This window comes from Ambystoma mexicanum, chromosome 6p (genome assembly GCF_040938575.1).
Source record: "Ambystoma mexicanum isolate Mex_15411 chromosome 6p, UKY_AmexF1_1, whole genome shotgun sequence".
Lineage (NCBI taxonomy): Eukaryota > Metazoa > Chordata > Amphibia > Caudata > Ambystomatidae > Ambystoma > Ambystoma mexicanum.
In genome coordinates, this window is record NC_090935.1 from 126,125,345 (window position 1) to 126,152,557 (window position 27,213).

Genomic DNA, 27,213 nt, shown 5'->3' on the forward strand with positions numbered 1-27,213 from the left:
GTCATCATTGATCCTCATAGTCCAGTGTCTGCTGGTTTTTACTACCACTCTTCTCCTTTGTTCATTAGCCTACATCTTGGCACTTACAGCTGACATGATCTCTGCCCCCTGCGTTCTTCTAGAGCCGCCCTGAGAGTTGTATCCACTTATGCTCTTCTCGGTCCACTATTCCAGGTGTTTGCTTGATTACCGGTGAGCTGTTACGATATTGTGCGGCTGTATTTTAGTGTAATACTGTAAATAGTGTAATTCCTATATGTTTTTTGTTGCTCTTGGGTTCCTTCATCTTATTGTTGGTCATGTTGGTGTTTCATAACTCGGTTCGCTTGTCTGAGCTTGTTGTGGTATTTCCACTTTTTGTTTATCTCCCTTTCATCCTGACCACACTCCCACCCATCTATTTTTAACTCTTCGTTGAGATGAATGAAATCAGAGTCAAGCAGGCATAGGTCAAACCTTGCGGAAAAGAATTTGAAGTGTTTTAGAGGTGTTGTTGCTTAGAAATAGCCCCAGATTTTGTGTCTGCCCAATATCAATATTAAATGCTCAGTTAGTAACTGGTTAGTAAGTAGTTACTACAAGGCAGATATGCAATTAGAAAATGTCAAAACAATAGGAATCCTGAAGTGTGTTTGGGTGTATATTTCTATTTAGATCTCACTTGCAATATGATCCAGATTCATAGTATATGTATTTTCAATATAATCCACGTTTTTTTCACTTATAGAATTCAAAGTGTTCATCCTCACACTGGTAATTAGATCATATATTGTCTCACTTTAAAAAAAAGAAACACCCTCACATTGGTCCAAGTTGTGCAATTTTTTATTTGAAACTTTCTAATTGCATATCTGCTTTATGTTGAATACAGCCAACCGCAGAAGCATTAACCTGTTACTAACCAAGCAGTTAGTAAAAAGAGATTCATCCCTTGGAATGTCATGAGTTTCAATGTAGCCATTACATGTAAATGGAATGTTCACTGGCATTCCATGGACACATGGCTATGCCCATGCTCACATGTCAGGTACTGTTGGATATAGACCTAGAATGTCTAAATATGGGGTAAATCATTAAAAAAGAGAAAAATGAATTATAGAATCTGATTGGACATTTCTTTAATTTGGTTCCACAATAATATTGTTGTCTTGAAAGCTTTCTTCTTAGCTCACACGCTCTTGAAGAGCATAGCACGCTCTTATCTCATGCTAAATTAAAGAGGTAAAGGAGGTGTACCATTCCTATTGTGTCAGTGGTCATTTCATCATAGATGTCCCTTTTAATCTTTAGGTAAATGTGTCCACAGCATCCTGTCAAATTTCCACAGTTTTCAGGGTTATTCCATAGCCTGATCTTGATTTCAATATCGTCCGCATACATTTGGAGATGTAGTTGGTAAAGTCTTATTAAGTGAACCAATGTAGATATTGAAGAAGAGCGTTGAATGGCAAGAGCCCCAGGAGAAGATATCTCAATAGAGGGCAGCATTGATCTGTTGTCTGTGGTTACAGAGGAAGGTTTGGGTCCACCTCTGACCCAAGCCTCACATCCAATTTAAGAATAGTTCGATCAAATTATTGCATACCACAAATTACCAATCAAATGCAGGACTGCAGGAGGGTGTCACATTTACCTTTGTAGCACCTTTGATACTCCATGAAGATAGAAAATATTCCAAATAGAATGTGAATGTGAAGGGTGCAATTCGGGAATCTTATGAAAACAAAAGAAGACAATGAAATAACCATGCTGGAGCATGCATGCAATTGGGTGTCTGCTGAAATAAACTTCCATTGAATGCTGCTCCTGCTGGCTCCAGGTCACTTCCTACAGGAGACTTCACTAACATCGGCTAAGACTGTCTCCAATACTCTGGAGGGTGTAAAGCCTGGCAGATCACTACAGTGAAGATAGTGAGTATCTGGGTGGCTTTGTTGCTGAGAATAGAAGGATGAAGGTGGGCTTTAGTTCAGGTGAAATATGTATTTTGATGCCATGTTTAAACAGGCTTGGGATTGAACACTTTGGAATACAAATATTCAGTAGCTCTGTGATATCTGAATTGAAAATGCAGGGGCTGCAGTTCCATGAGGAATGCCTTCTCAGGCAGAATGGAGTTATAGCGCTGCTCTAGAATGGCAGGTGTAGCTTTCCTGATGGTTTCTCATTTGCTCTGTGATGGAGATTGGACGGACCTGGTCATGCTGCTCTACAACATCTGGAACAAATAGTTATTGACTGGTTCCTTGAATCATTGATCTGTTGATTGTAGCCTCTTATATGGCACTCAATACCACTAAATCTCCAGGAATCCTATTTTCAGGAACATACATATTTACCATACTCGCAATGCTTTTTTTATAGGAATTCATGTACAAGAAACAAGACGTGGAGTGGTAGAATGTCTAGCATAGCCTGCATAGGAACATGGTTGACCATCTAAGCAAAAGGCACAATTGAAGTAACTTCCTTCCTGACATTAAATATTGCCAAAAATAGTATTGGGTATTCTTGCTTATTATACTGCACAACTTTTAAAAAAGTTCTCTATGCTCTTCCCTCTCTAGTACTATGCGCCTGACACGTGCACGCACACACACACACACACATACACACACACACGCTCACACACAAACACACACACAGAAACACACACACACACACAGACACAGAGTTATTTAATTACACAGACACACTTGTCAATACAGACACACAAACACACACAGACTCACCGTAACCATGACACCTATTATTCTGCACCAGCGTAATACTTACCAAATAAATAAGATGCTGACAGATCCCAATAATAAACCAGCCATCCATGATACCGCCACAGCACTGTCTCCTACCACCGTCTCCTGCTCACAAATCTTGGTAGTTGGAGGCTGTAGATATACAGTGGTGGTTGTAGTCGTTGTTGTTGTTGTTGTTGTGGTTGACGTTTCTGAAATCAAAGATTAAAAAGCCACATTTAGGTATGAAATAAATTAGGTCCCAGCGATTATTTCAAAAACTACGAGTCAGTTGAGCGCGCAAATTTGACGAGACAGGTGTTTTGATGCTATGCAGAAGTCAGCCACCACAAACAGACTTGTAAGATGCAAGGATTGAATACGCTTTATAAAGGTTGCACGCTCTAGACTGGAAAAGCCATTCAGTTTTCAGAAATTAATTGTGGGTGCAATGCATACTGATGTAGACTTCACTTCCTAGCAGAGACAGGTCAGTGCAGTGCTGCTGGGAAAAAAAGGACAAAGTCATCTTTAGGCATCCAGTGCTGGCTGGTGACCTAGGGCATTGGGTAAGGGGAGTGCCCAGTGTTTTCCACTCCATGGTGCCTCGAAGCCAAGGACATTCTGCCATTTCTGCTCCTAAGGTGGAGGACTTGGCTATTAGCACTGTAAGTGTAAAGTAAGCTTGCTGAGCTTCCTGGATACCGGATGCAGTGTGAGGGTATGTGTGCCCATGCGCTTCTCTGCACGCATGCGTGCATGTGCGCGCGCTTGCATTGTGTGCGTGCGTATGTGCTTATTCATGTGTGTGTGCGCACGCTTACCAGCGCACGCCACCCCTGCCTGCATCTCTGCCCCTCTTTCTCTTTCTCTATCTCTTTCTCTATCTCTCTCTCTCTCTCTGTCTTGCCAATCTCTCCCTCTTGCACATGAGCGAAGCACTATTGAGGGAGGATGATGATTGCTTGGAAATGAACAAAACCAGTGTTAAAGAACAAGTGATTGAGGTCGAAACAGAGCAGGAAAATGTAGGGCTATGGAAGTATGGAGGAATAAAGAAGGATGAAAAGAATGAAGAACTGGAAGCAAGGAGGTAAAGGAAGGGAATGAAGGAATGATATAAAAAAGGAAGCAAGGAAGTGGAGGAAGGAAAGGGAATTTCTGCACCAACAACATAGGCAAATTGCTAAAAGTCCATCTATGTCATTACCTAACATATGAACCTTGAAACATTCTCTTGCCTTTGTTAACTGTAGGGCTGGCTATGAAATACCAGCCATATATGACATGACAAAGTCTGAGAACACAAAGTCCCAGTGATGGCTAGTCAGTATGGGAGACATGTCACCGGTCCAACACCCATTATAAAGAAAGAACAGTGAGTCCAGTGAATTCCTGCGTGCCTTCTCATTTCATATGCAGCTATGGAGGTGCTCCTGGGTTCGTTGTGTTGTTAGGGACACAATGTTTCCCTATGCTGGAGTACCCCAGCTGTACATGCCCAGCAAGCCATGAAACGGCAAGAGTGTTTTGCTTCCCTAGCATGGCCCATTGTCCATTCAGGCTGGGGCACTGCAGGCAGTTTCATTGTGTCCGAGGCCAGTGCTTTAAGTGGGCCGGGTCCTGCCGGGGCCTGGCCCCGGCAGTCTCCAAAAAGTGAGGCTGAGCCGGGGCCCCCCAGCCCCACCACGCCATGGCAGGACGCATTATCCCGCCGCGGCTGCAGCCGCAACGAGAGATGCGCCCGCCAGTTAAACGTCAGGCAAGCTGACCGAAGTGCCAGACAGAAGTGCCAGCCAGCCTCATCTGAGGGGCCATCAGAGGAAGCTACAGTGCCTTAGTTCCCCTCGCCAGGTCACTGACCCTCAGCGAACCCGCGGGCTCCATGATCTAATATGTAGATTAGATCACGGAGCCCGCGGGTTCGCAGAGAGTGAAAGACGCCTCGGGGTCAGTGCTCTGAGCAGAGATCACTGAGCCCGAGGCGCCTTTCTCCTTTGGCAAGGCTTTATAAAAGATGCCTTCAACTGTGTACGTTTAAGCCATCTTTTATACACGTAGAAATATTTCTATGTTTATAACAGATGGCTTGAATCGTACACAATTCAAAGCAACTTTTATAAAGCTTTGTCAACGGACAAAGCCACCTTGGGTTTTGTCCGTCCTCAATGCTTTATAAAAGATGCCTACGTTTCAAGACGTCTTTTATAAACATAGACATATGTTACAAATGTCTATGTTTATAAAAGGCAGCTTGAATAGTACACAAACCATAGTAAGGTAAGCACACAAGTGTGCGTAACTTACTATGGTGTGTGCACTTTCAAGCCACCTTTTATAAACATAGAAATATGTAACATTGCTATGAATATAAAAGAAGGCTTGAAAAATACACAAACCATAGTAGTACGCAAACAAATATATAAATGCTCAAATACATTTATATATTTGTTTGCGCACCTTACTATGATTTGTGCACTTTTAGGCCACGCCCACAATGGAGGCCACGCCTCCAAACGAGGGCCCCCCCTCAATTTCTTACCCCACTTAAAGCACTGTCCGAGGCACTAAGATCCTGCTGCACCTCGCGCATGTCAGGAATATTGTTTGATTGCCACTTCCCTCTGTTTCCTAGTTCGTTATTTCAAGGTACACGGGTCAGGATATCCATGTGAACTTCAGGCAACGTGAGGTAGTCCGAAGCTGCAATTACTGTGTTTGTGTGTGTGTATGTCTGCGAGCATGAACCTGCAAGTGTGTGTCGTGTCTGCAAGTGTAGTGTGTTGTAGGGAGTATGTTGGAGGCCTGAGGTCATGCCATGCTTGACAACGGCAGTTATGACCATTCCGCAGAGAATATTCGAAAGAAGATACCCTCTGAGAAAACCCTATCAGATGTATTCCCAAAGAGATGACAATCTTATGGAGGAAATACCCGAAGGAATATGAAAAAGGGCAAGAAAACAATCGGGTGACTTCAGAAGACGCGAGCGTGACAAACAGAGAAGAATGGCTGAAGAAGATGCATGACGCTTATAGAAACTGGTGACAAAATAACTAATCAAGTAAACTTTCATATGCAAAGAAAAATGTGCATGTGTGAAAAGCACTGCAAAAGTGCAAGCCGTTTAATAACTGTACAGATGCAGCAACTCAAGTAGACTAAGTGATCATAGAAGCTGGCTATATGTAGTGAATAGACTGCAGGCGGAGCCACAATTGTATAGAAGCTGGACATCGGTTTCATGAATTTAGTAAGTTCAGACCCACGGAAAGGAAGGACCAAGGGCTGTATCACAGTAGGAATTAGCTGCAATCGCATACTTGAACGGAAGGGCCGAGGGCTGAATCACAGTAGGAATTAGCTGCAATCGCATACTTGAACGGTGAAGCTGTCTGGCCTGGTATCAAAGTTGAAGCAAGCCAAGGCCGGTTGTCTATTCTCAAAGCAGTGAACAAGAAAAGCTAAATCATCCCTTGTTAAGGTGCAAAGAAAGAACACCATGCATGCCAAGTTTTATTCATTTAAGACATTTAATTGCTGCAAAATGGTCCAAGTTGTGGTCCCTTGTCATGTGAGCCAAGGATGGAAATAGAGTGAGCATGGAGTCCTAGAATAACGATAGTGCAAGCTCACACTCCCTTATATTCCCAGAGACAAGAATAAACTGCAAGGCCAAGTTCAAATACAATCTTCATGACAGAAGGCATGGGTGATGAGAGACGTTGGGCTAATTGGGTGGGGAGGTAGAGACAAGTCCACCTCCTGGCACCTGGGTATGAGCTTTCATGCTGCTATGTGAACTGAATGTTCCAGACATGGCACAAGCGTGCCAACCAATTGAAGAAGGCCATATAACGAAGGGCTTTATAGTTTGAGAGCCAATGATATATTGTGTACTTATTAAAGTTGAGGATGACTTACACTAGATGTAGGCACAAGATGTCCACCTGACAGTGGAGATCCAATCATAACCCAATCCCTTATAGAAAGCATACTTAGATGTTCCCCTTGAGCGTATCACAATCCCTCGTAGGTTTCTCGTTTCTAGTATGACGTCACGTGTGACACATTTTTTATGAAATGTAGGAGAGCTCGAGCAAACATCCGCTGATGCCCGTTGTAACTCCCTGTTTTAAACAATTGGTACTAAAACAGAAAAACGTTGTGACCTTCCTGAGTTGGTTCGATTATTTGGTGTTGGAGTTATTCTGTATCCCATCCATTGCATGCGTGTTAGCAATAGGGCTCTAAAAGCTCAGTGTAGGTGCATGTAGTATGGAGACAGGTGAGGGAGGTGGTGAATGTGAGTGAATGAGTGAGAATACATGCTCTGGATGCAGCAGCGAATGGGCGCAGTGAATGCAATTGAGAATTAATGAATGCGATTGCGGTGAGGAAGAAAAGCAGTGCATGCGAAAAATAATGAATGTGTATAAATGAATGCAAAGCGTGTGTGTAACTGACTTAATGTGAATGCTTGGGAGGAGTTCAGGAGTCATGTAGGCAGGTGGAGGTACTACATTTCTGCAGTCAGCAGTGGCGGCTAGTGAATGTGTCAAAACTCCTGCAGTAACCATTTCTCTCCACTTGAGGATAGGACATTAGGATTTCCCATATTGCAAGAAACTGGCCAGGTCTAATTGCAGAAAAAGTCCACTAGTGTTCAGTGAGTTGGTGAGAGAGATTCAAATGCAACATATTTCCTAGAAATGTGGCACTATAATATGTTTTCTTACAGCGGGCATGGGAATTTTACTGGCATTATAGCTCGTGTTATGTTACCATGCTTTTGAACTGTGTCATATCACCACTGTACTCAACCTGAGGAGTCTTTTTTCTTACATGAAGATACTGCCCTACATTGGTCCAGGCTTCAATGGGCGTGCTTTCTTAGAGTGGCATGCATTGTTTTACTGGCACTAAGGGAAAAGTAAACATGTGTGTTATGGGGGGATACTGGCCTACATTGAGGCAGCCAGTATGGACAGGTTTTCTTACATTTACAATGGAATTTCACTGGTATCATGTGCAAATACAACATAATGAGGATTCATGAGTGGGTAGGCTACATCGGAGCAGCTAATATGGATATGTTTTGTTTCAGGGAGTGCAATGTAATTTTTTACTGGTATTGATGCAAAGACAACGCAAGTGTTTTTGTGGGGGGGGGAGCTCCCTGAACTCCTTTAGATGGTTGGGGCTCCCTTGTTATGCTTGGTTGCTTGCACACATTCACATTAGATGTGTGTGCCACTCTGATTAAAAAAATGACCTTCTGGCACAGCTAATTGCAGAACTCCAAATAGTATTTATTTTTTTTGTTTTTAAATTGGATCCTAAATAGTTACAATATATCATTGACACGTCCAAGAACACCTTTATTTTTGGCTCTCTGAGGCCCCACCCCAAACCTTTTCTGTGAATCCTTAAAATAGGGCTGCTTGCTTGAAATCTACCACAGGGTTCTGGACAGGGTTTTGTAGGAGTAAATATTTAGTTGATGTGGAAGAGGTAGCAATGAACTGTCAGACCAGAGCCCACAAGAAAGTAATTGCAATGCAGTCTGCATGTGTACTGCATGTTAGGACAGGGGTGTGCCTCCTTAGACTTTGGAACCTGTGCACTAAATGCTAGGATCGCAATGCAGGCTCTAGTGAGGTGCAATGGGACCATTGCATTCTAGCATGCAAGCAACAAAGTGTGTATGTGTATGCACACAGCACATAATGTGGAGTGAGTGCTCTATATTCTGACACATCATTAATGATGCTCCCTGTGCTGATTAGGTGCAGCACATGTTTAGACTAGACTAAAATTCCTCCCAATGCAGAGTGTGTGCACTGCATGTTGGGAAATCGATGTTGCTCCTAGGAAAATAGTGGGTGTAATACATGCAGTCCATAACATAACTATACAGGTGCACTGCATGCTGGAAAAGAAATGCAGCCCCTTGCAATCCATTTGGTGCACTACATGCTGGGATTGAGACGAGTGAAGCACCGACAGCAGCAATGAGGAGGCAGCGCTCGGAATGAAAATTGGCACCCATAAATGCAGGGTGGATGTTTTGTATGCTGAAAGGGTGTTCAGCTCTGAGAAGGGAAGAGTAGATATAATGCCTGTTGGTAAAGAAATTAAACTTCGTACAATGCACTGTGAGTCCAAAACACGCTGCTAATGAGGGCCTGCTGTGCACTATAGGCTGGATGTAGAATGATGCGTGTCTTCTACAGGGTTCGAAAATGAGATTCAATGAGCAGGAGCTAACACCAGCTCCTGGGTGTCGGGCATCACCCAGTAGGCAGGAGCTACCGCAGGGGAACCAAGAGCTACCAGAGATGCTCCTTTAACTTTGTGTCCATTGTGTATGCACTATTGTGTTTAAATGTGTATTAGATGTGTTCTAATTGTTCTTCATTAACATTCTTAAGTACTCAAAGTTAATGTCACATTTACATGTTTGTTCGGCACGAGCGGCCAACAGTAGGTCCTGTAGTTGTTGGTTTCAAGCTAACCAGGCTCTACTCTGCTAGAAGCCGGAGCGAAATAGCTCCCAGTTCCCCTCAATTTCCAACCCTGCTTCTAGCAATATTTCAACGGACCTTAATTGCCTGGTTTGCCATTTTAATGGAGACGCAGTTTCAGATGAGCCAAGGAAACTATCGGGTCAGAGCAATGTATGTACAGCACCAGGTTGCATTTCTATGTTGGACGTTAACAGGGGGGGGGCAAGGATCCTTTCTTGGACATGGTATGCAGATAACGTTGTATTATATTGGACGGCGGGTTTTAAGAGACTGGAAGTGCTTAAAAGGGACAACTGGTGGCTTTGGTCACCTCATACCAACACAATATTGTTCTGGCACTGCTCTAGTTGCTGCTCGGGTGGGGCCTCCGTTAAGTAAGATTCATATGCATATCATATTGTGCTGTTGTTCTGATTAATGGAGATAGATATACCTCTGATCAATACACATTGGCGGATCTGTACAATACTAGTGACTTTCAAATGCTTAATGTCAACACATAACTGCACAGTTGCTTCGGGCCGCACAGCGTTCTTCTAAGCAATGCAGACAAGAGGTGAGCAATATGAGCCTGGGACTTCTACTAGGACATCGGAGGTGGGAGATGAGCGAGTGGGTGGAAGAAATTGTAGCAGCAGAAGGAAGGGAGGAGTTACGGAAGAATTACGATTAGTGAGAGGGTGGGTGTGTTTTTAAGGTAAAAGAGGTGGAGCTTAATTGTTGATTTTAATAAGTGGGTGTTGTTTCTTTGGTAATACCCATTTTTTTTGGTTGCATTCTTCATCTGACCGATTTTGCCCTGTAGCTTTTGACTGTTTACTTGTTTGTTTGCACATAACCGACCATGAGGAGCGGGGTATGCGGGGGTGTCCACCACACCCAAAGTGCGGTATTTTGGGAATTCGGGGTTGCAGGGTGTACACCGCTTACATAGCATTGGCAGTGGGGGACAAAAAAAACGAAGAAAAAAAAATGGGACCCAAGCAAATAGGATGCGGGCGGTTCGGCCATGAACAAATGCGGCATGCACAATCAATCCATTTCTTTATGTCAATGGAAGGGTTTTCCTGGGAAGGGGATAAGCAGTAGAAGCACGTGTGTGAGCAGGGTCCGCGAAGGATAGATGGATTGAGGAGCCTGACAGTCTGCAGGGTTTGAGGTGGAGAGCAGCGTGCGATAGAGGATGTGGGGTACGGAGGAGCGAGACCATAGATACATTTGAAGACACAGAGACGTTTGAGGAGAGATTGGCTATGCTCGGATCGCTAGCGAGTGTGGAAGCAGTGGGGAGAAGTGGTTGAGGAGCAGCATCTTAGAGGGTTAGGGTGTGAAAGTTAGGTTGAGAGAATTGCATTTACAAAAATAAATCATTCACACTTTCGGGTTATTTCCAAAGAAGTAGCCTTAGCAAAGTGTCACACATTAAGAGAACTTCACAAATTACATAGTGTAAGGGAGAAGCACAAACACATTTCAATTTCATTCATCAGGTAAACCAAAATCTTACGTGCTCAGTATTAGGGGTTTGATTGATCATAGAGCATGAAGCAGGCACTTCATTGCACAATGTAAAAGCTATCAACCTTTGTCCAGCTCTGTTTTTCTTTCTATCCATTATTGGACTTCTCATTTTTCAATTTCCAATGTAAATGCAGTCCTGCATGTCTCCGAAAACTGGGTGGGAACCACCTGTGTAACATGGCTCTCTATGAGAGCCATACAGTGTAGATAATATGTTAAATTGAATGTGTTTACGAGAGATATAATTAAAATGCTTGCCTTTTGAAATAAACAAGAATCTGTGAAATAAATACAGTTTGATCAATTACAGATGTTTTGTTTACTTGTTGGCTTATTGAATACAGAGAATTAAAGGCTCGTGTTTCGCTAGTGATCCTCGAGATGTTCCTCACTGATTTGGACTTTGTTCCCTCTAGATGTTTTTTTTTGTTTTTACATTTTATAAAATATTTGGGAAATGTGTCAGCTGACTTCCCTAGGAGCAATATAGCAAGCTTAGCGCGGCGGCTATATCACCTCTGGGTGAACTACCAATAGACCCACCCTTATTACTTGCTGCACCCAAAGCGCCAGAGGCCATGGAGATGTTGGATTATATGCTCCAAAATCACTAAAGGCCTCATTATCAGTGTTTTGGTATTACCAATGTGAATGCCTCCAAATGGAATTATGGATACTGCTGGTGCCAACAGGTGGTGTTAGGCCTCATTATAGGATTCTGTTACTCTCCATTCTGAAGTTCCATAGAGCTTCAATTTAGCAATATAACCTGAGCAGGATGGCATCAGTTACAAGCCCAAGCAAAGCCCCAGTGCATTACCTGTCTGTTAATGCCCCCTGCGAGGATTATAATACAACTTGGGAAACAGCGTGTTTGCTGTTTTTCAGCTCGTGGTAAAGCTACAAAAAAGATAGCCGCCATGGATCGGGGAGAAAGAAACTACATTTAGTCTCTTCTCCCTTTCCATGACAGCCATTCGAGAGTTAGAGAAGCAGCAGGAACACAACTGTTCCTGGTGTTGCAGAGGGAAAAGGAAGAACAAGGTAAGTGGGGAAGTGTGGGGGCCTAAATATGTGGAAAAATGGGATGGGGATGCGTGGGTGCAGGGGAGAGCAGGGGAGCACACTAACCTAATTCCTGTCGAGGAAAGATGGCAGCCTCCCGCTCTGAGGAGACTAGTAATGAGGTCTTTACCATCTGGTAAAGACCCCGTTCTGAGCCTCCTCATTGGCTGGGAGGCTGCCACACATCCTTGACTGGTACTAATGCGTAATAGTGGTGTTACCTCCAGAGGTAATATCGCCAGAGGTAATACCTCAATATGTTTGGAGATAATTCCTCCATGCATATGAAGGCAGTAGTACCTCATTTTCAATGTTTATTTTCAATGTTTTAACTCATTGCCAGGAGGCTGAAAAATGTGTGGTAAAATAATAATCTGTTCTTATAGTTACCTCCAAACTCATCATGTTACTTAGGCCCTCATTACATGACAATGGTCCTTACTCATATACTGTACCACATATTAAAGTGCTGAGAAAGAAAAGGAAAACACTCTTCCGAAATTAAGCCTGTCTATCTAAAGGAACTAAGGGTGTTTGTTATCAAGAAGTCCTAAATTAAAATGTCCTCGGTCTAAACCTAACTCTACCCGCCCCTACCACTAGCTTAAGCCAACTTAAACTCCTTCAAGAGGTCTTTCTTGCACTGGAATTCTCGAAGTTCCTGACGGGCTCTGTATGGAAATGTCTCTCTTACACTTGAGTTTCGGAACACAACCTTCTTTGGTAAGCTCTGGAGATCTCCCCCATGAGCTCTTGTAGCTCATGTAAAACACTTCTTGGCTGGGTGCTCTTTTTAAGGTTATCCTGCTTACCGCTTGTTCTGAGATAGTCTCTCACACTCTTGTCTTCGCTTATGAACCTTTCACAGTCTCTCAGTTCATCCTTAGCTGATTTGCATGGGACTCGATCCCCTTTTAGATTCCCCCACTCATGGGTTCTCTCTTTTATACCCAGTCTTTTATTATCTGGTTCTCTTGATAGTGTTATAACATATTCCTCAGAAGCCGTGCTTGGGCTTTTTGTTATACACTCTTTGTCTCTCTGTTCATAAGACCTTTTCCCTTCTTTCCAGGATAATTGTCTCAAGTCTCACTTTATTCTGCTCACAGGATTATTTGATACTTGCTTTGCGAGCCTTTCACGCTGGCAATCAAACAACTTAATTCCTCATATCTCATCTTTATGACTGGGACGAGTTTCACTCTTCATGTACTCCTGCTCCGGTTGCCTCATGCTTTTCCCGTTCTGCCCGGAACTTTCCTCTGCATTGGGGACTCTTGCAGTGCTCGGCACACAGTTGGGTAATCTTCTCTGTTGTCGGTTTTCCTGTTCTGGATTTTCAGAGGCATCTCGTTCTCGGATTCCCCTCAGGCTGCATCTATCTACGGATGTGGGTGACGGGGAGCTCCTTGTGCTCCCAGCTGTGATGGTCTCTGGATTGTTCAGCAGGCATCTCAACCACAACGAAGCGTTCGTAGTCAAGACACCATCAGCTTCTGGATACTTCTCTCTTTTCGAGTAGCAGCTTCCCCTTTTCAGTTGTCGTCGGCCTTCTGGTGTCTCACTGTGGTGTCCCTCGCTGGTTTGAAAGTCGCCTGCTCCGTGGCGTCACTCTGCTCCAAGGCGTGATCACATCAGAGAGCTTCTCTTCCTTCCTCAACTTGTCTCAGTTAAATACAAACCTCTGCTAAAAAAAGACATCCTCTTTTTCTTTTTCTAATATATTCACGTCAGCATTTCCTGCAGCCAAATATAAAGATGTTACATTCTTCTTCCCAGCAGGCAGTCCCATATATGCTGTAGAGGAACCGCTGTATACCTCCCGAAGAGACCCCACCCCCCTACCTCCTATATGTTGGAGAGATGAGACACTTCCGTGTTTGACACCAGCAGTTGTGCCAATACTGCAGCGTGTGTTCGAAAGAAGATACCCTTTGAGACAGCCCTATCGAATTTATCCCCGAAGTGATGACAACCCAAGGCAGGCACTCCCTGAAGGAATATGAGAAAGAGCAAAGAAAAGAGGTTTGTGACATCATCAAAAGTATGCACGACGTCCCGTGATACTGGCTGAAGATAATGTTGAGATTCTAAAGAAACGAATGATGAAGTAAAGAATCAAGTGAGCTTTTAAATACGAAGATTACTCGTGCACAAAGTGCTGCAGAAAATCAACCATTCAATAAATGTACAGATGCTGAAACGCAAGGTACACTAAGTCATCATAGAATACGTAGTGAACTAAACACAGGCGAAGCTGCCATTATAAAGAAGCTGGACATCGATATTATGAATTTAGTAAGTCCGGAGTCAGAAGCAGGAAGGGAAAACTATGTTGCAGCAAGAATACGCCGAATCGTGGAGCTGCCGGATGAGGTTATCTGGCATGGCATCCAAACTGAAGCAACCATGGTCAGTTATCTATTCTGGAAATGAGCGAACGTGCGAAGGATGAATCTTCCCTTGTTAAGGTGCAAGGAAAGAACAGCAAGAGTGCCAGGTTTCCTTCATTTAGAGCATTTGAAACCTGCAAAATGGACCAAAATGTGGTCTCCTGTCACATGAGCCAAGGATGAAAATAGAGTTCTAACTTGGAGTCCTAGACACAATAGTGAGTGCCCTCACTCATGTGCATTCTCAAAGACAAGGATACTTTTGCAAGGACAAGTACAAAGCGAATCTTCATGGCAGAGGGCATGGGTGATGAGAGATGGTGGGCTAATTGGGTGTGGAGGTAGTGTCATGCCCCATTTCCTTGCAACTGGGTCTGGGCTTATGTGCTGCTAAGTGAACTGAATGTTCCAGACATGGCAAAAGCGTGCCAACCAATTGTAAAAGTCCAAATAACGAAAGACCTTATTGTTTGAAGACCAATGAGGCACTGTGTATCTATTTTTTCTGAAGATTACATGTTTTAAAGGTAGGCAGAAGTTGTCCACCTGATACATGATAGCCAATAACAATCTTGGCTCCTATAGAAAGTATGCTTAGATGTTCCCCTTAGCCAATCCCGACCCTTGATAGGTTTTTCATTATTGCCACAAAGTATGAAGTCACCTCAGAAGTATTTTTGATATACAAGCTATTGTTTGTGAAAATATTGCTGAGAGAGAGACTGAGCGTACGTTGTTGATGTTCGTTGTAAACTCCCTGTTTTAGATCATTGTTAATAAAACAGTACTTTGTCATCCTCCTGAGTTGGCTCAGTTTTTTGGACTCGGGATTAATCTATGTGATCTCTCCCATTGCATATGTACATTAGTAAAGGGCCTCAAGCTCAATGCTGATATGATGGGAATTCTAGGGAGTTCCTCACAGGAACAAGAGTCCTTGTCGCCTAAGGGGTAATTGATATTACAAATGTTAGGAGGGTTTGTACTTGTCCACGGACAATTGCACTTTTTTGTATGGCCTAAGGGGTAGTCACTCCCAGTTAGGTCCCACTTGGTCAGACCCCTATTGAGGTCTTGTTGAGCGGGCTCACCTCCCTATCCTCAAAGGGGGTGGCTCCCCCTTGGGTATAAGGGACGAATACACTTACTTCATCACAACATACACACCCACATTCACTGTGCAAGCAGTACTGCACTACAAAAAAATCACCCCATGAATGTTATATACTTGTGTGCCACCATTAGCACTTACCACACACAAAGATGATCAAACAAATGTAGTGACCATGACAGCACTGTACTTTGCTCACACCCAAGAAATCTCACAGTCAATGCCCCATCATTGCATAGCACAGATCAATGCACACACACTTTACAGCACTTTCCTGCATGCACACATAACTGCAGATATGTGCAACACATACATAGACCACATCCAGCACTTTAACACACACAAACACGCATGCTACCACCATTACTGCACTGTCCTTTCATATCTCTATCAGCACTACACCACACACACAGACATATATCCAGTACCATTGCACATACACCCTTCAAACATATACATATACGCCCAGCACTCCAAACACACCAGGTACTGCATTTGCACACATGTAAATATACATATGCACTGTTCCTGCCACTGTACCCACACACTGCTCCATGCACTAAACACACACACGCACACACATACAACACTTCACAAACACACACCACCCTACCCCTTAACTGCACATATGAACACACTGCTCCAACACTTCACACATGCACACGCAAAACCCTCAGCATGATGCTACACGCACCCTCACAGATACAGACCACATAGCACTGCACACAGACACTCCTATCACTGTGTGCACGCGCGCACACACACACACACACACACCCACACCCTGCACTATACATATAAGAACGTGTGGCTTTACTGTGATATCTATGAATAATTGAAAGAGGCCTTACTGGGTTAACTGGGCATAACTAAATCCATCTTTTCCATGCTCACTGCACATAATAGTATCTGGACTACCGCCAGGCCGGCCTTAAGGCAGGGTGGGCTGGGCGATCTACTGGGGCGCATTGCCCCCCAGGGCACCATTGGCCCCCTGCCATGTCAGCTCGGGGGAGTCTTTCAAGGGCTTCCCCGAGCTGGCGTAGTGGGAGAAGGCGCGGCAGGCGCCCTTTTGTTATTAAATGCTCCTGCAGCGGTGGGGCACATTGAATAACAATAGGGTGCTGATGCAAAGCATCAGCCCCCTATTCATATGATTACCCCCCCGATCTGATGCGGGAGTGAGGTGGTTTACATTGCAATAGGGCGCTCATGCATTAGCATGAAAATCCTATTCCAGTGCTTAACCCCCTGCTAAGGCGCTGGAGCGGGGAGTTTGAAAAAAATGTGGCGCTCCTGGCCCCTCCTCATCCCCCTGTTGACCAGTGGCACGCAGGGAGGGGGGCACCAATTCACCTAGGGCGCTGCTGCCGCTAAGGCCGGCCCTGCTTATCGTGGATAGGGGTCATAGTGGAACCTGGCACTGCTGACCTAACTGACCATGATGGAATCTGGCACTGATGTGCTATTTGGAGATCAGATGGTAAAAGAGCAAGTACCTAGGGTCGAAAAGGCAATACATGGCAGTGGTGTGAGTACCTTGGATTTTGATAAAACCTTTAAATGATCTGATACAAATGTTTGTGATGTCATCACCTGGTATGTAATGCTATACCTGGCATATGTTTGGGCACCCAAGCACATCAATGCCTTACAATGTTACTTTGTTTATGATGGAAAAGGCTGGCGACATAAATCCAGGGCAATAGTGTTGGCTTACACACCAGCCAACACTATTGTCCTTGTCAGCTCTTGTTTATTGGCTGGAGTTACCCAATTAGAACCCGAGATCAGTGCATAATTCCAGCACTCTCCACCCAATCTCCTGCTGAGCTGGGGCAGGGGGCGCGGGAATGCAGTCGTCTGAAACTGCAAATACAGGCCAGGACCATGTCAACTCCCCTGGGGGGTACATGAAACGCGGCCCCGTCCAGAGGACCGAGAAGCCAATTATTCCTTTATTAGATAGCCCTCCCTCCCTGACAAGTAGCTGCGAGGCGCGGAGGTCAAGGTCCCTCGGCACAGAGCTCAATTACTGGCTATGAAATGGCTTCCTGAGCACGCACGGTTCAGAGAGGAGACTGCGGGCTTCCCGCCTCCCCTCCATCCCTCCCCCCTCCCAGAGGCTGTCTTTCAGTGTGACAGGGTCCTGTCCTGCTTTGTACAATACACTACTGGCACACGGGCACGGCGCGTACCCGATCCCCCAGCTTCTGCTTTCTCAGGGGATGCTGCAAACATGTGGGATGGCTGCACGTTCTAGTCATCGCAAACGAACATCCGCATTACAAGATGCCGTACAGGATAAGCATGTCTGCCCCGTCATTGTATTAGCATGCTGGGACTTCCAACCCCGGATTTTCACCTACCTACCTACCTACCTACCTATTTATTTATTTATTTAACGTGTTATAGTTTAACATAAACTTTACACACATAAAATAACATAATACAATTTAAAACATGTTATTTTAAAAAGAAATATATTGCATATATATATCATCCCCATTCCAAAGTTGTTTTGGTTGCCTATTATCCTCTTTCTGCAAAGCTGAAATTAGAAGTGTGCCTAACAGCGTGCCTTAGTTGAATTTAGAAGTATGCCTGATAGCGTGCCCGGGTTGTACTTAGAAGTGTGCCTTTTAGCGTGCCTTGCCTGATTTTAGAAGTGTGCCTTTTAGCGTGCCTTGCCTGATTTTAGAAGTGTGCCTTTTAGCGTGCCTTGCCTGATTTTAGAAGTGTGCCTAATCTCCTCTTGGTACAAAGTTGATTCTAGAAGTGTATATAACACCACCACTCTGGCATAGCAGGATTTGACAGTGTCCCCAATAATGTCACTGTGCCAAAGTCTAGAAAGTCTGCCCTATATCGGGTGAGCGGGGTAAGTGGATGCCCTATATCGGGTGAAGTATGTGGATGGAACGGGTGAAGTATGTGGACGGAAAGGGTGAAGTATGTGGATGGAACGGGTGAAGTATGTGGACGGAAAGGGTAAAGTATTTGGATGGAACGGGTGAAGTATGTGGTTGGAAAGGGTGGAAGTATGTGGATAGAACGGCTGAAGTGTGTGGATGGAACGTGTGAAGTATGTGGATGGAATGTGTGAAGTATGTGGATGGAACATATGAAGTATGAAGATGGAACAGATGAACTGATGTAAAATGGGTGAAGTGGGTGGAATGGGTGAAATGGTAAGAACGGATGAAGTAGGTGAATGAACGGGTGATGTGCTTGGAACCGGCAAAGTGGGCAGAACTAATGAAGTGCATAGAACGAGTGAAATGGGTGCAATTAGTTAAGTGAATGGAACGTGTGAAGATGACGAATGTGGATGGATGATGTTTGGAGTAAGGATAACATGGGTAGAACGAATGAAACGAGCAGTGTGAAGATGACGTATGTGTATGGATGATGCATGGAGAAAGGATAAAGTGGGTAGAACGAATGAAAGTAGTAGTGCATAAAATGGTGGAGTGCATAAAATGGTTGAAGGACATGGAACGGATGGGAGTGCATGGAACAGATGGGAGTGCATGGAATGGATGGGAGTGCATGGAACGGATGGGAGTGCATGGAACGGATGCGAGTGCATGGAACGGGTTGGAGTGCATGGAACGGATGCAAGTACATAGAACGGGTTGGAGCGCACAGAATGGCGTGACGTACATGGAATGGTTTGGAAGGCATGGAACGTCTGAAAGAGCTTTGAAAGGAACGGAACAGTCGGAGTACATGGAATCGGATGAAGATCATGGAACTATTGGAGTGGGCGCGATCTCAAGCATCTACAGTAAACCACCATATTCACATCTCCACGCTTACTCTCTTCTTTACACCACCATTCAATTAGAACATAGAGATACTATGACACCATATGGTATAGCTGTTCTCATACCAACATCTGCCGCATACTTCCCATCACTCTAACTAAACACTGCTGGTTACACACCCCCCAGCCAGGCCTTCTCCACAGGCCTAACGCAGCCAGAACTGGTCTGGATAAAACCTGCCAGAACGAACACATACCCCTGATCTCTCAATCACCACACCTACCGCTAAAAAGCAGCTATTTCACGAATGCAACACCAGCTACACACATATCCGGTGCTCACACACACCTTTGACTCTCTCTACTCTCTCTACTGACTTGAACTTCGGTTCCCAAGGGCGTTCAACCTACCAGCGCCTTCAGACCATACCAATGGTACATAAGGAGCTATATAAATGCAAAGTAACATAACATGTTACATACATACAGGCTTGATACTTACAGAATACTTTGCAATTACAAACGCAGGACTACAAGTCCCAGAATACCCAAAAAGTCACAACTGTAAAAGCATCTCCCGAATGGAATATAGTGTTTTGTAATGTATGCAGATGGTCGTTTAGTGATTAATGACAGGATGTATGGCTATGTCTTATATGATTTTTGTTTTTATATATAACACATTTAAATGACCTTACAGCCGGTTCAGCACACTTGTTTTTGAGACCGGATTCAATATCACACACTTTATCGACTTCTAATGGACTGCAAGCTGCATTCGTCCTGACTTGCTTTTAAAGTTTCAACTAGAATCACACAGTAGTCACCACTGCATTAGCTGAACCTGCAGAGCTGTCCTAAAAAGATATATAACTTGTGCCATGAAAGTATACACTGGTATTCTCTCTAGGCTGGTGGGCACATCACTCTAAATGAGAGATAAAACTGTGAAGGATAACATGAGGAAAACGTAACTTTCTTCTTTACACAATTGTGTTTGGATTGCAACAGAAACCAAGCTTGTCTTCCAATTATCTGAAATGTCAGGCTGTGACGCGGAGGACGTGCCTGTCTCGGGCCTGAGAACCACTCCGAGTAACATTTGGCACCTTGCCATCCAGAGGACCTTCGCCAGTCCAGGGTTTATTTAGAGAAAATTAAATCAAAATCCCATGTCAAAAAGTGTTTTTATAATGCACACCTGTTGTGATTATGGGCCTCATTACGAGGTGGGCGCAAAGGAATACCGGGCAACGTTAAGGACATCGGTGCCGGTAATCCCTTTGCGCCCTATTCCGAGGTCCCTAAGCGGGACTCGCAAAGGGACCAGGGAGCAAATAACGCTACCGCAAATTGCAGTACCGTTATTAGCTCCCTGCCCATTCCAATTGAGCCCTATGGGGGCTCAAATGGGAATGGGGCTTGCCTTTTTCAATGGGGACTTACCGGTCCCTCCAAGGTCGGAATGGACCGGTAAGTCCCCATTGAACCAGGGCGGACTCGGTACCGGTATGTGAGGTAGTCATGGCGCAGATAGCGCCATGATTACCTCCATACACGGAATTAGGCCGAAGAATTCTTCCAATTTCCAGCACACGACTCACCGCGGTTTGGTGTCTGGAGTAGTACTGCCTTACTGCCTTATGAATGTATGAACTGGCTTTATGGATGTGCAGTTGGGTTTCCAGTCATTTTTTTGAAAACAAAACAGAGTGGTACATAAGAGAGCAGACAATAACACTGAAAAACACCAGAAAGATTAAATAAATATATACAGGGTAGTGGGGTAAGGGGTTAAAATAGGTCTGGAAAAAATAAAATATATATTCTGTGTGTTTTGATGTTTTGTCCGCTCTGTTATGTACCACTCCGTTTTTGTGGTTGGTAAGATCACATATAACCGTGCGGTTGGGCTGCCACCTGGTCAAGCAGGTAAAGATGCAGTGAGTTATGCAGTGATTGTGTGCAGTGACGAGCCAGGTGTGGGCCAGAGGGTCCAATGAATTGGGATCCTTGTGTCTTTCATCAAAGAACAGGTAACTAACTACTCACCAGTATGATTGAAGCCTGAACACTGGTGTGATTAATTTAACAGAGTTGCCAAAAATGTTAAGTGTACCTTACCAATGATGTGTAAAGAGACGAGACTGAGTGGCTCCACTCGTGACATGCCTCCGCAGTTTCCATTCCTTTCCCTTTCCCAATCCCTCTCCTTCCCTCTATGTGCTTCAACCATATTTATTCAACTACTCTTACCACTCTCTTTTTAAGCCTGCTACTCTCTTTCATCTTTCTTATTCACCAATTATGAAACCTTTTGTAATATGATATGCCTATGCAACTAGCATTCTTATTGTCCCTTACTGTCAGCTCATTAGTTATGGTTGACTTAAAATACGATGGCATTAATATATATTAGCCACAGCCAATCAGGTTGCTTGGATCGTCTGGTAAATCCCATGATCCAAAACGTCATTCTGAGGAGGCTGCCTGCACCCACCGCGCCATCTTCCCCCACTTCCCTTCCATACTCAGCTCCTACTCCCAGCCCACGCAACTTACCCGATTCCTCTGGTGCCCGCTGCTACTCCTATATCCTGGGCCACCATAGAAATCCAGTTACATGGTGGCCATCTTAGGTGAGTATTTGCTTAAATGAGCAGGATGTTATGAACGCGCAATCCTTTCATTGAAACAAATACATTGCTATCAGCAACCGGATTTAAACTAAGGGGTGCTGATAATAATAATACCAGACAGCACATTTTGCAAATACTGATAGTCAACAATACACAAATAAATATTCATGAAACAATTGTTTAAAATACACATTGCCATGTAATGCCATGTGATCTTTCAATATATAAGCTTGACATTAATATAACTAGAGAACTGAGTATTGTTAACAATCGCTGTTTACAAATTGTGTTCTAATGTATAAATTAAGCAGCCCTGAAGAGGACCTTTTTAGGTCGAAACACGTGTTGGCTGTTGCACAACTTCTAAATCCTATCCAATAAACCAGGAACTAAGAAGGTAGCAGAAGTGATTAGAGCACAATTTGGTCAGGGCATTCGTTTCCTATTCAGTTTGCTTGGTGGGGAAAGTCATACGTGTGTCCAGACCAGTGTTGCCCATCACATAATTAAGCTTTGTAAAAGGTTTTTTGAGGCGATCAGCTCGAACATTGGAAAGCTTGGCCGTTTTCTAGTTATATCAGGGCATCCTTCTCCTAACATTAATATAATATCAAATTCACATCGTTGTGCAGCCAGGCTAAATGCTATTTTTAGATACCGACCATATTTTACTCCTGCGTGTGAGGAAGCTCTATCACAAAGGCAGCGCTAACAATTTAATACCCTAGGGCTCTATTTGCTGTGTCATTGGTGGGATCATGGTATCCGGTAGCCGATGAAGTGGCACAGCGAGTAGAGTGCTCGCTTTGGCATCAGTGCAGAGCCTTTAAGAGTATGATCATAACATGTAAGGTACAGCATGTCATACAAAGGGGCTGACATTGAATGCCAAGCCTGGTCTCCAATTCCTCAGACAGCCATCTGATTCCAGTTAATGCCACCTGGTCCTGGCATTGTGGTGGTATGGCATGGTAAAATTGCTGGTAAGGGTACAACCTAGGCAAAGAACAGACTGACGGAGATGGGCATGCCAAACTCCAGAAAGTATTAGCAGGGAAACCAAAAGTCTTTGGTTAATTTAAGGGCAAACCTCATATGTCTCAGAGGATAGCTCAGGGGCAACATGCTCGCCTTGAAAGCAAGATGACACGGAGCAGCACAGGTTCAATCCGCGCTTAGAAACCTCTGGGTATTAAGCGCGTTATAAATAACCAATCATAATCATATGTGCGATAGTGGCATAATATGCCAAGTACATCTTCGCATAACTCGACATCTAATTCCAGTTAATGCTTCATATGGGTGAACTAGTAGTCCTTCTATTCCCAGGACCATTCAGTTGCCCTAATACTCTTGTTTTTTTTTTATATATGGTTAAAACATTTCAACCTTAACCATATCTGTAGTTAAAAAAAAGAATATTATACATAATAACAAAAACACAAAAAACGAATTATATATAAAAAAGAGAAGAAATAAAATTCACCATTGACAATATGTTCTTCAATATACAATAAAATAACTATACAGTAAAACATTGACAGTACATTTATCAATTAAAAGTCAATTAGAATTTTAAAATCATATAGAAATTATCAATTTTCATCCTTATCATATTTCAGCCTGAGGACCAATTCTAGGCTCACTCCAGTCTGTGTATAGTTTTAGGTTTGTAATAAAACCCCACATTGCAATTGTCACCGATGTGGGTATAAGACTTACCAACCTCTGCCATAAATGATCATTGGCCCTCACTATAAGGTTGGCAGAATGGGTTTTGCCAGTAAAGGTGCCGGTGCCGGTAAACCCGTTCCGCCCTATTACAAGGTCTCCTCGCGGGACCCGCAATGGGTGCCTGGCAAAACCAGGCGTCCTTACCGGGTCCCGCGACGGGACCAGAGAGCTAACAACGGGCCCGTCATTAACGGGCCCGTTGTTAGCTCCATCCCCATTCCCATTGAGCCCTATGGGGGCTCGAATGGGAATGGGGATGGACCGAGTCCGGGTTCCTCGGACGGGGAATTACCGGGTCCGCCAAGGTTGCGATGGCCGGGAAATTCCTCATTCGAGGAACCTGGGCCCGGATTGCGGTATGGAGGCAACCATGCCGCTAAAAGCAGCATGGTTACCTCCAACCTTCTAATGAGGCCCATTCTCTAAAGTTGACACTATAACCACACTGTCTAAGCTATAATAATGGATACAAAGTAAGTGCCGGATAATATAAAATCAGATGTTGCCAAGCTTCTATTTTATTCACATCTTTCTAACAGCGGCAGTGGGCTTATTCATTAGGTGTTAGACCTCTACGGGCAAGGAACTCTCTCGTCGGAAGGAGGTTGAAGAGGAACCTCAATAGAATATTAAGTGCATAATCATTAGGGTACTTATGTAAATAAGGGGCTAGTGCACCCAGGATTTATACTCCATATTTAAATGGGTTCATGATGTATTCCCATGCAGTTCCAGCTAATGAGTGATAAGCACAGCGTAATCACCATATATAAGGTGTAGCCTTATGTATGGTCTTTAGCCACTAGGTGTGATCTCAGATTGCCCAAAGAGCTCTCTGTGCATTTTGGAGTAATTATGACCATGCCTTTCCGGAATAAAAGTGCTGGTATTTCCGTATACGGGCGCGTTTCTGGAACGGCAGAGTATACGCTTGCCGATGTGGGCTGCCTGATTTACTTCTAGCCAAGAGCTGGAGGTAAATCGGTCCCCACTGGCAAACAACAGCCGGTATTTCCGGCACTGGTATCACTGGTGCCGGTAACATCACAAATCCCCCCATGGAGCCCTGTGAGACTCCATGGAATGGAAATTTACCGTTATTCTCAGGATATCCCAGGATTTTTGGGATATTGATATTATAGGTGGCGGGAACGGTTATACCGTTTGGTGGTATCCAGCTGGATTTTCCGGTGGGATACCACCAAACTCATAATTACCCCATAGTTCAACTGTTATTCTTTAAAATGTGTTGACAATTTCAGATTATGAATCCAGCCTATGGGCCTCATTAAAAGGGTGGTGCTCCCGTAATGAAGGGTGCCGGTACGGGACCGGCACCCTTCATCACGGGAGCGCTGATTACGAGGTTCCCTTTGCGGGACTCGGAACAGACGTCTGGTAAAACCAGACTTCCTTTCCGGGGCCCGTGAGGGGAAGAGGAAGGTAATAAGGGGCCATTCGTAATGTGCCCGCTATTACCTCCCTCCCCATTCCCATTGAGCCCTATGGGGGCTCAAATGGGAATGGGGAATGGTTACTTCCGGGTCTTCCAATGTTGGAATGACCCGGTTATTCCTCATTGAAGGAACCCGGTAATGGAGCCCGGTTTGGAGGCAGCCATGGAGCTAATAGCACCATGGCTACCTCCAAAGTCGTAATGAGGCCCCTTGTCTTCAAATTACACAATGGGCCTCATTACGACCCAGGTGGTAAGGGGTTAACGGCGCCGTAAAAGGTGTTGGCGCCGTTAAACCCTTACCGCCTAATTACGAGGTCCCTTTGCGTGTCCCCACCTTAACGGCTGGTTTTACCAGCCGTTAAGGAAGGAACCCGCAAAAGGACCTTCAAGGTAATTACGGTACTGCAATTTGCGGTACCGTAATTACCGCCTTCCCCATTCCCATTGAGCCCTATGGGGGCAAAAATGGGAATGGGGAAGGGCCAATGGTGAATGGGGAATTACCGCCCCGCCAACCTTGGAATGGGCGGTGATTGCACCATTCACCATGGCGGAGTTGGTAAAATACCGGCGTTAACCATGGCGCTAAAAGCGCCATGGTTAATGCCAGGGTCGTAATGAGGCCCAATGAGTCTCTGTTTGACTTATGGTAAAATGTGAAATAAATGTATGGTGACTACTTCCTGTGAGTAGTGGGCAACATGGACCGAACGCAGGGAGATGCATATTACACCCTGTAGTCCACTGCCACCACCAGAAGCCCAAAGCCCTGTGCTGACCGAGCTTGTACCCCGTGACTAACGTCAAATTTGATCATGTTTGATTTCTGCATGACCCGGGGACGCACATGTGCAGAGAGCAAAGCCGCAGCCGCGGTACGGGATGACATGGCATCCGCAGGCATGTTTACGGGCGTGACACAGTGAGGAAGCTGATTGGCATGCACATGAGAGTCCCTAGGGCCATGTAAATGTCATGCCAGGGTCTGTCCATGGCGCAGGCATGCCCACTTTCCTGCTCAGTGTCATCACTGGAGGCGGTACACGCTGCCTAAGAACCGGAATAAGCGTCATATGGGCGCCAGACGCAGGATCCGTGTCTATTATGTGCAGGCCAGTTAGCAAGTGTGGTTATGTCATATGAGTAGGCCGCGCAGAATTGTACAGGTTGTGAATTGTGTTATACAGCCATGACCTGCAAGGCCAGAGGATGTGCCAATAGGAGACTAAATGGTGACATTGGCTTTCCTAGAACCCTATTAAAATGCAGAGGATTCTGTGCTCGTTGGCCACATTTTTTGGGAGCGAGATTATATGCCAGTTCCTCTCTCCATTTCAGCACAGCGGTATGCAAATGAACCTTGTCTCTGCCTTTGTGGCCTCGTTTCCTATTGGATTATTTGGTGATGAGCTCCGGGATGGGGCATTTTCCGCAAGCCACCCCCAGAGTCTTCCCCGAGCCCCACATCCCACCTGCGGCCGGCTCACCTGCTATCTGTGCTTCCGTGGTGAGGTGCTTGGGCTCCTCCATCCACGGCGTGGCATGCGCCGCCACGCTCCAGTCGCTCCACGTGCCGATCTCCGAGTCCTTCGCGGCCACCTGGATGATGTACTCCTTTCCGGCGTAGGCATCGGTGATGGTGTGCGACGTCCCGTCTGACAGCTCCACCTGCGAGAGGGGAACAAGACGGAGACATTATTATCCATCCGCGCGGAGCTTACGCGCGCCTGTGGAGAAGCAGTGTGCACGAGTGCAGTGCATTGCCTTTTGTGGGAGCCTAGCACTCACAGAAGCATGCCGGGCCCTTTGCATGAATAATGCAAGGCAGAAACTTGCTCTCTTGAAGACAACCCTGTATTGTTGCCACGTTTGCGACTCGTTCACGGCAAGATGCACTGTGCAATTGAAATGAACACAATGCAGGCGCTGCTTGCAGCTCTAGGGATTATGGATTTAAACCACGGGGCGACAGGACTGTTATTGTAATAATGACGGAAGTATGCAAAGTGCACATGAGGTCAAAACACCGTATACAGCGAGGTTTGGGGTGGGGCCAGAGGAATATGATGCATCTGAAACGATATCTGTGTTACTTAAGGAAGAAATACTGAGTTTCCTGCTACAAATAACTGATATTAAGAAATCATGCCAGTGATTGTAACTCAATAAATCATGCCAACGATTATAATTTAATGAATCAGGCCAGTCACTATAGCTTAATAAATCATACACGTGCTTATAACTTAATAAATTAGGCCAG

At 44.7% G+C, this 27,213-nt stretch overlaps 1 protein-coding gene across 2 annotated transcripts in view; it reads right to left on the reverse strand.

Moving 5' to 3' along the window:
• CNTFR (ciliary neurotrophic factor receptor) overlaps positions 1-27,213 on the reverse strand; it is a 1,120,093-nt gene that overhangs the window by 9,808 nt on the left and 1,083,072 nt on the right. Inside the window, exons 9-10 of one of the 2 annotated variants that reach the window (XM_069626824.1) lie at positions 26,441-26,621; positions 2,776-2,944 (exon numbers count right to left, since the gene is read on the reverse strand). In XM_069626824.1, coding sequence (XP_069482925.1) covers positions 2,776-2,944; positions 26,441-26,621 — 350 coding nt within the window. Of the gene's footprint in view, positions 1-2,771; positions 2,945-26,440; positions 26,622-27,213 lie in introns of those variants that run through there. The other variant, XM_069626823.1, reaches the window with a different exon arrangement.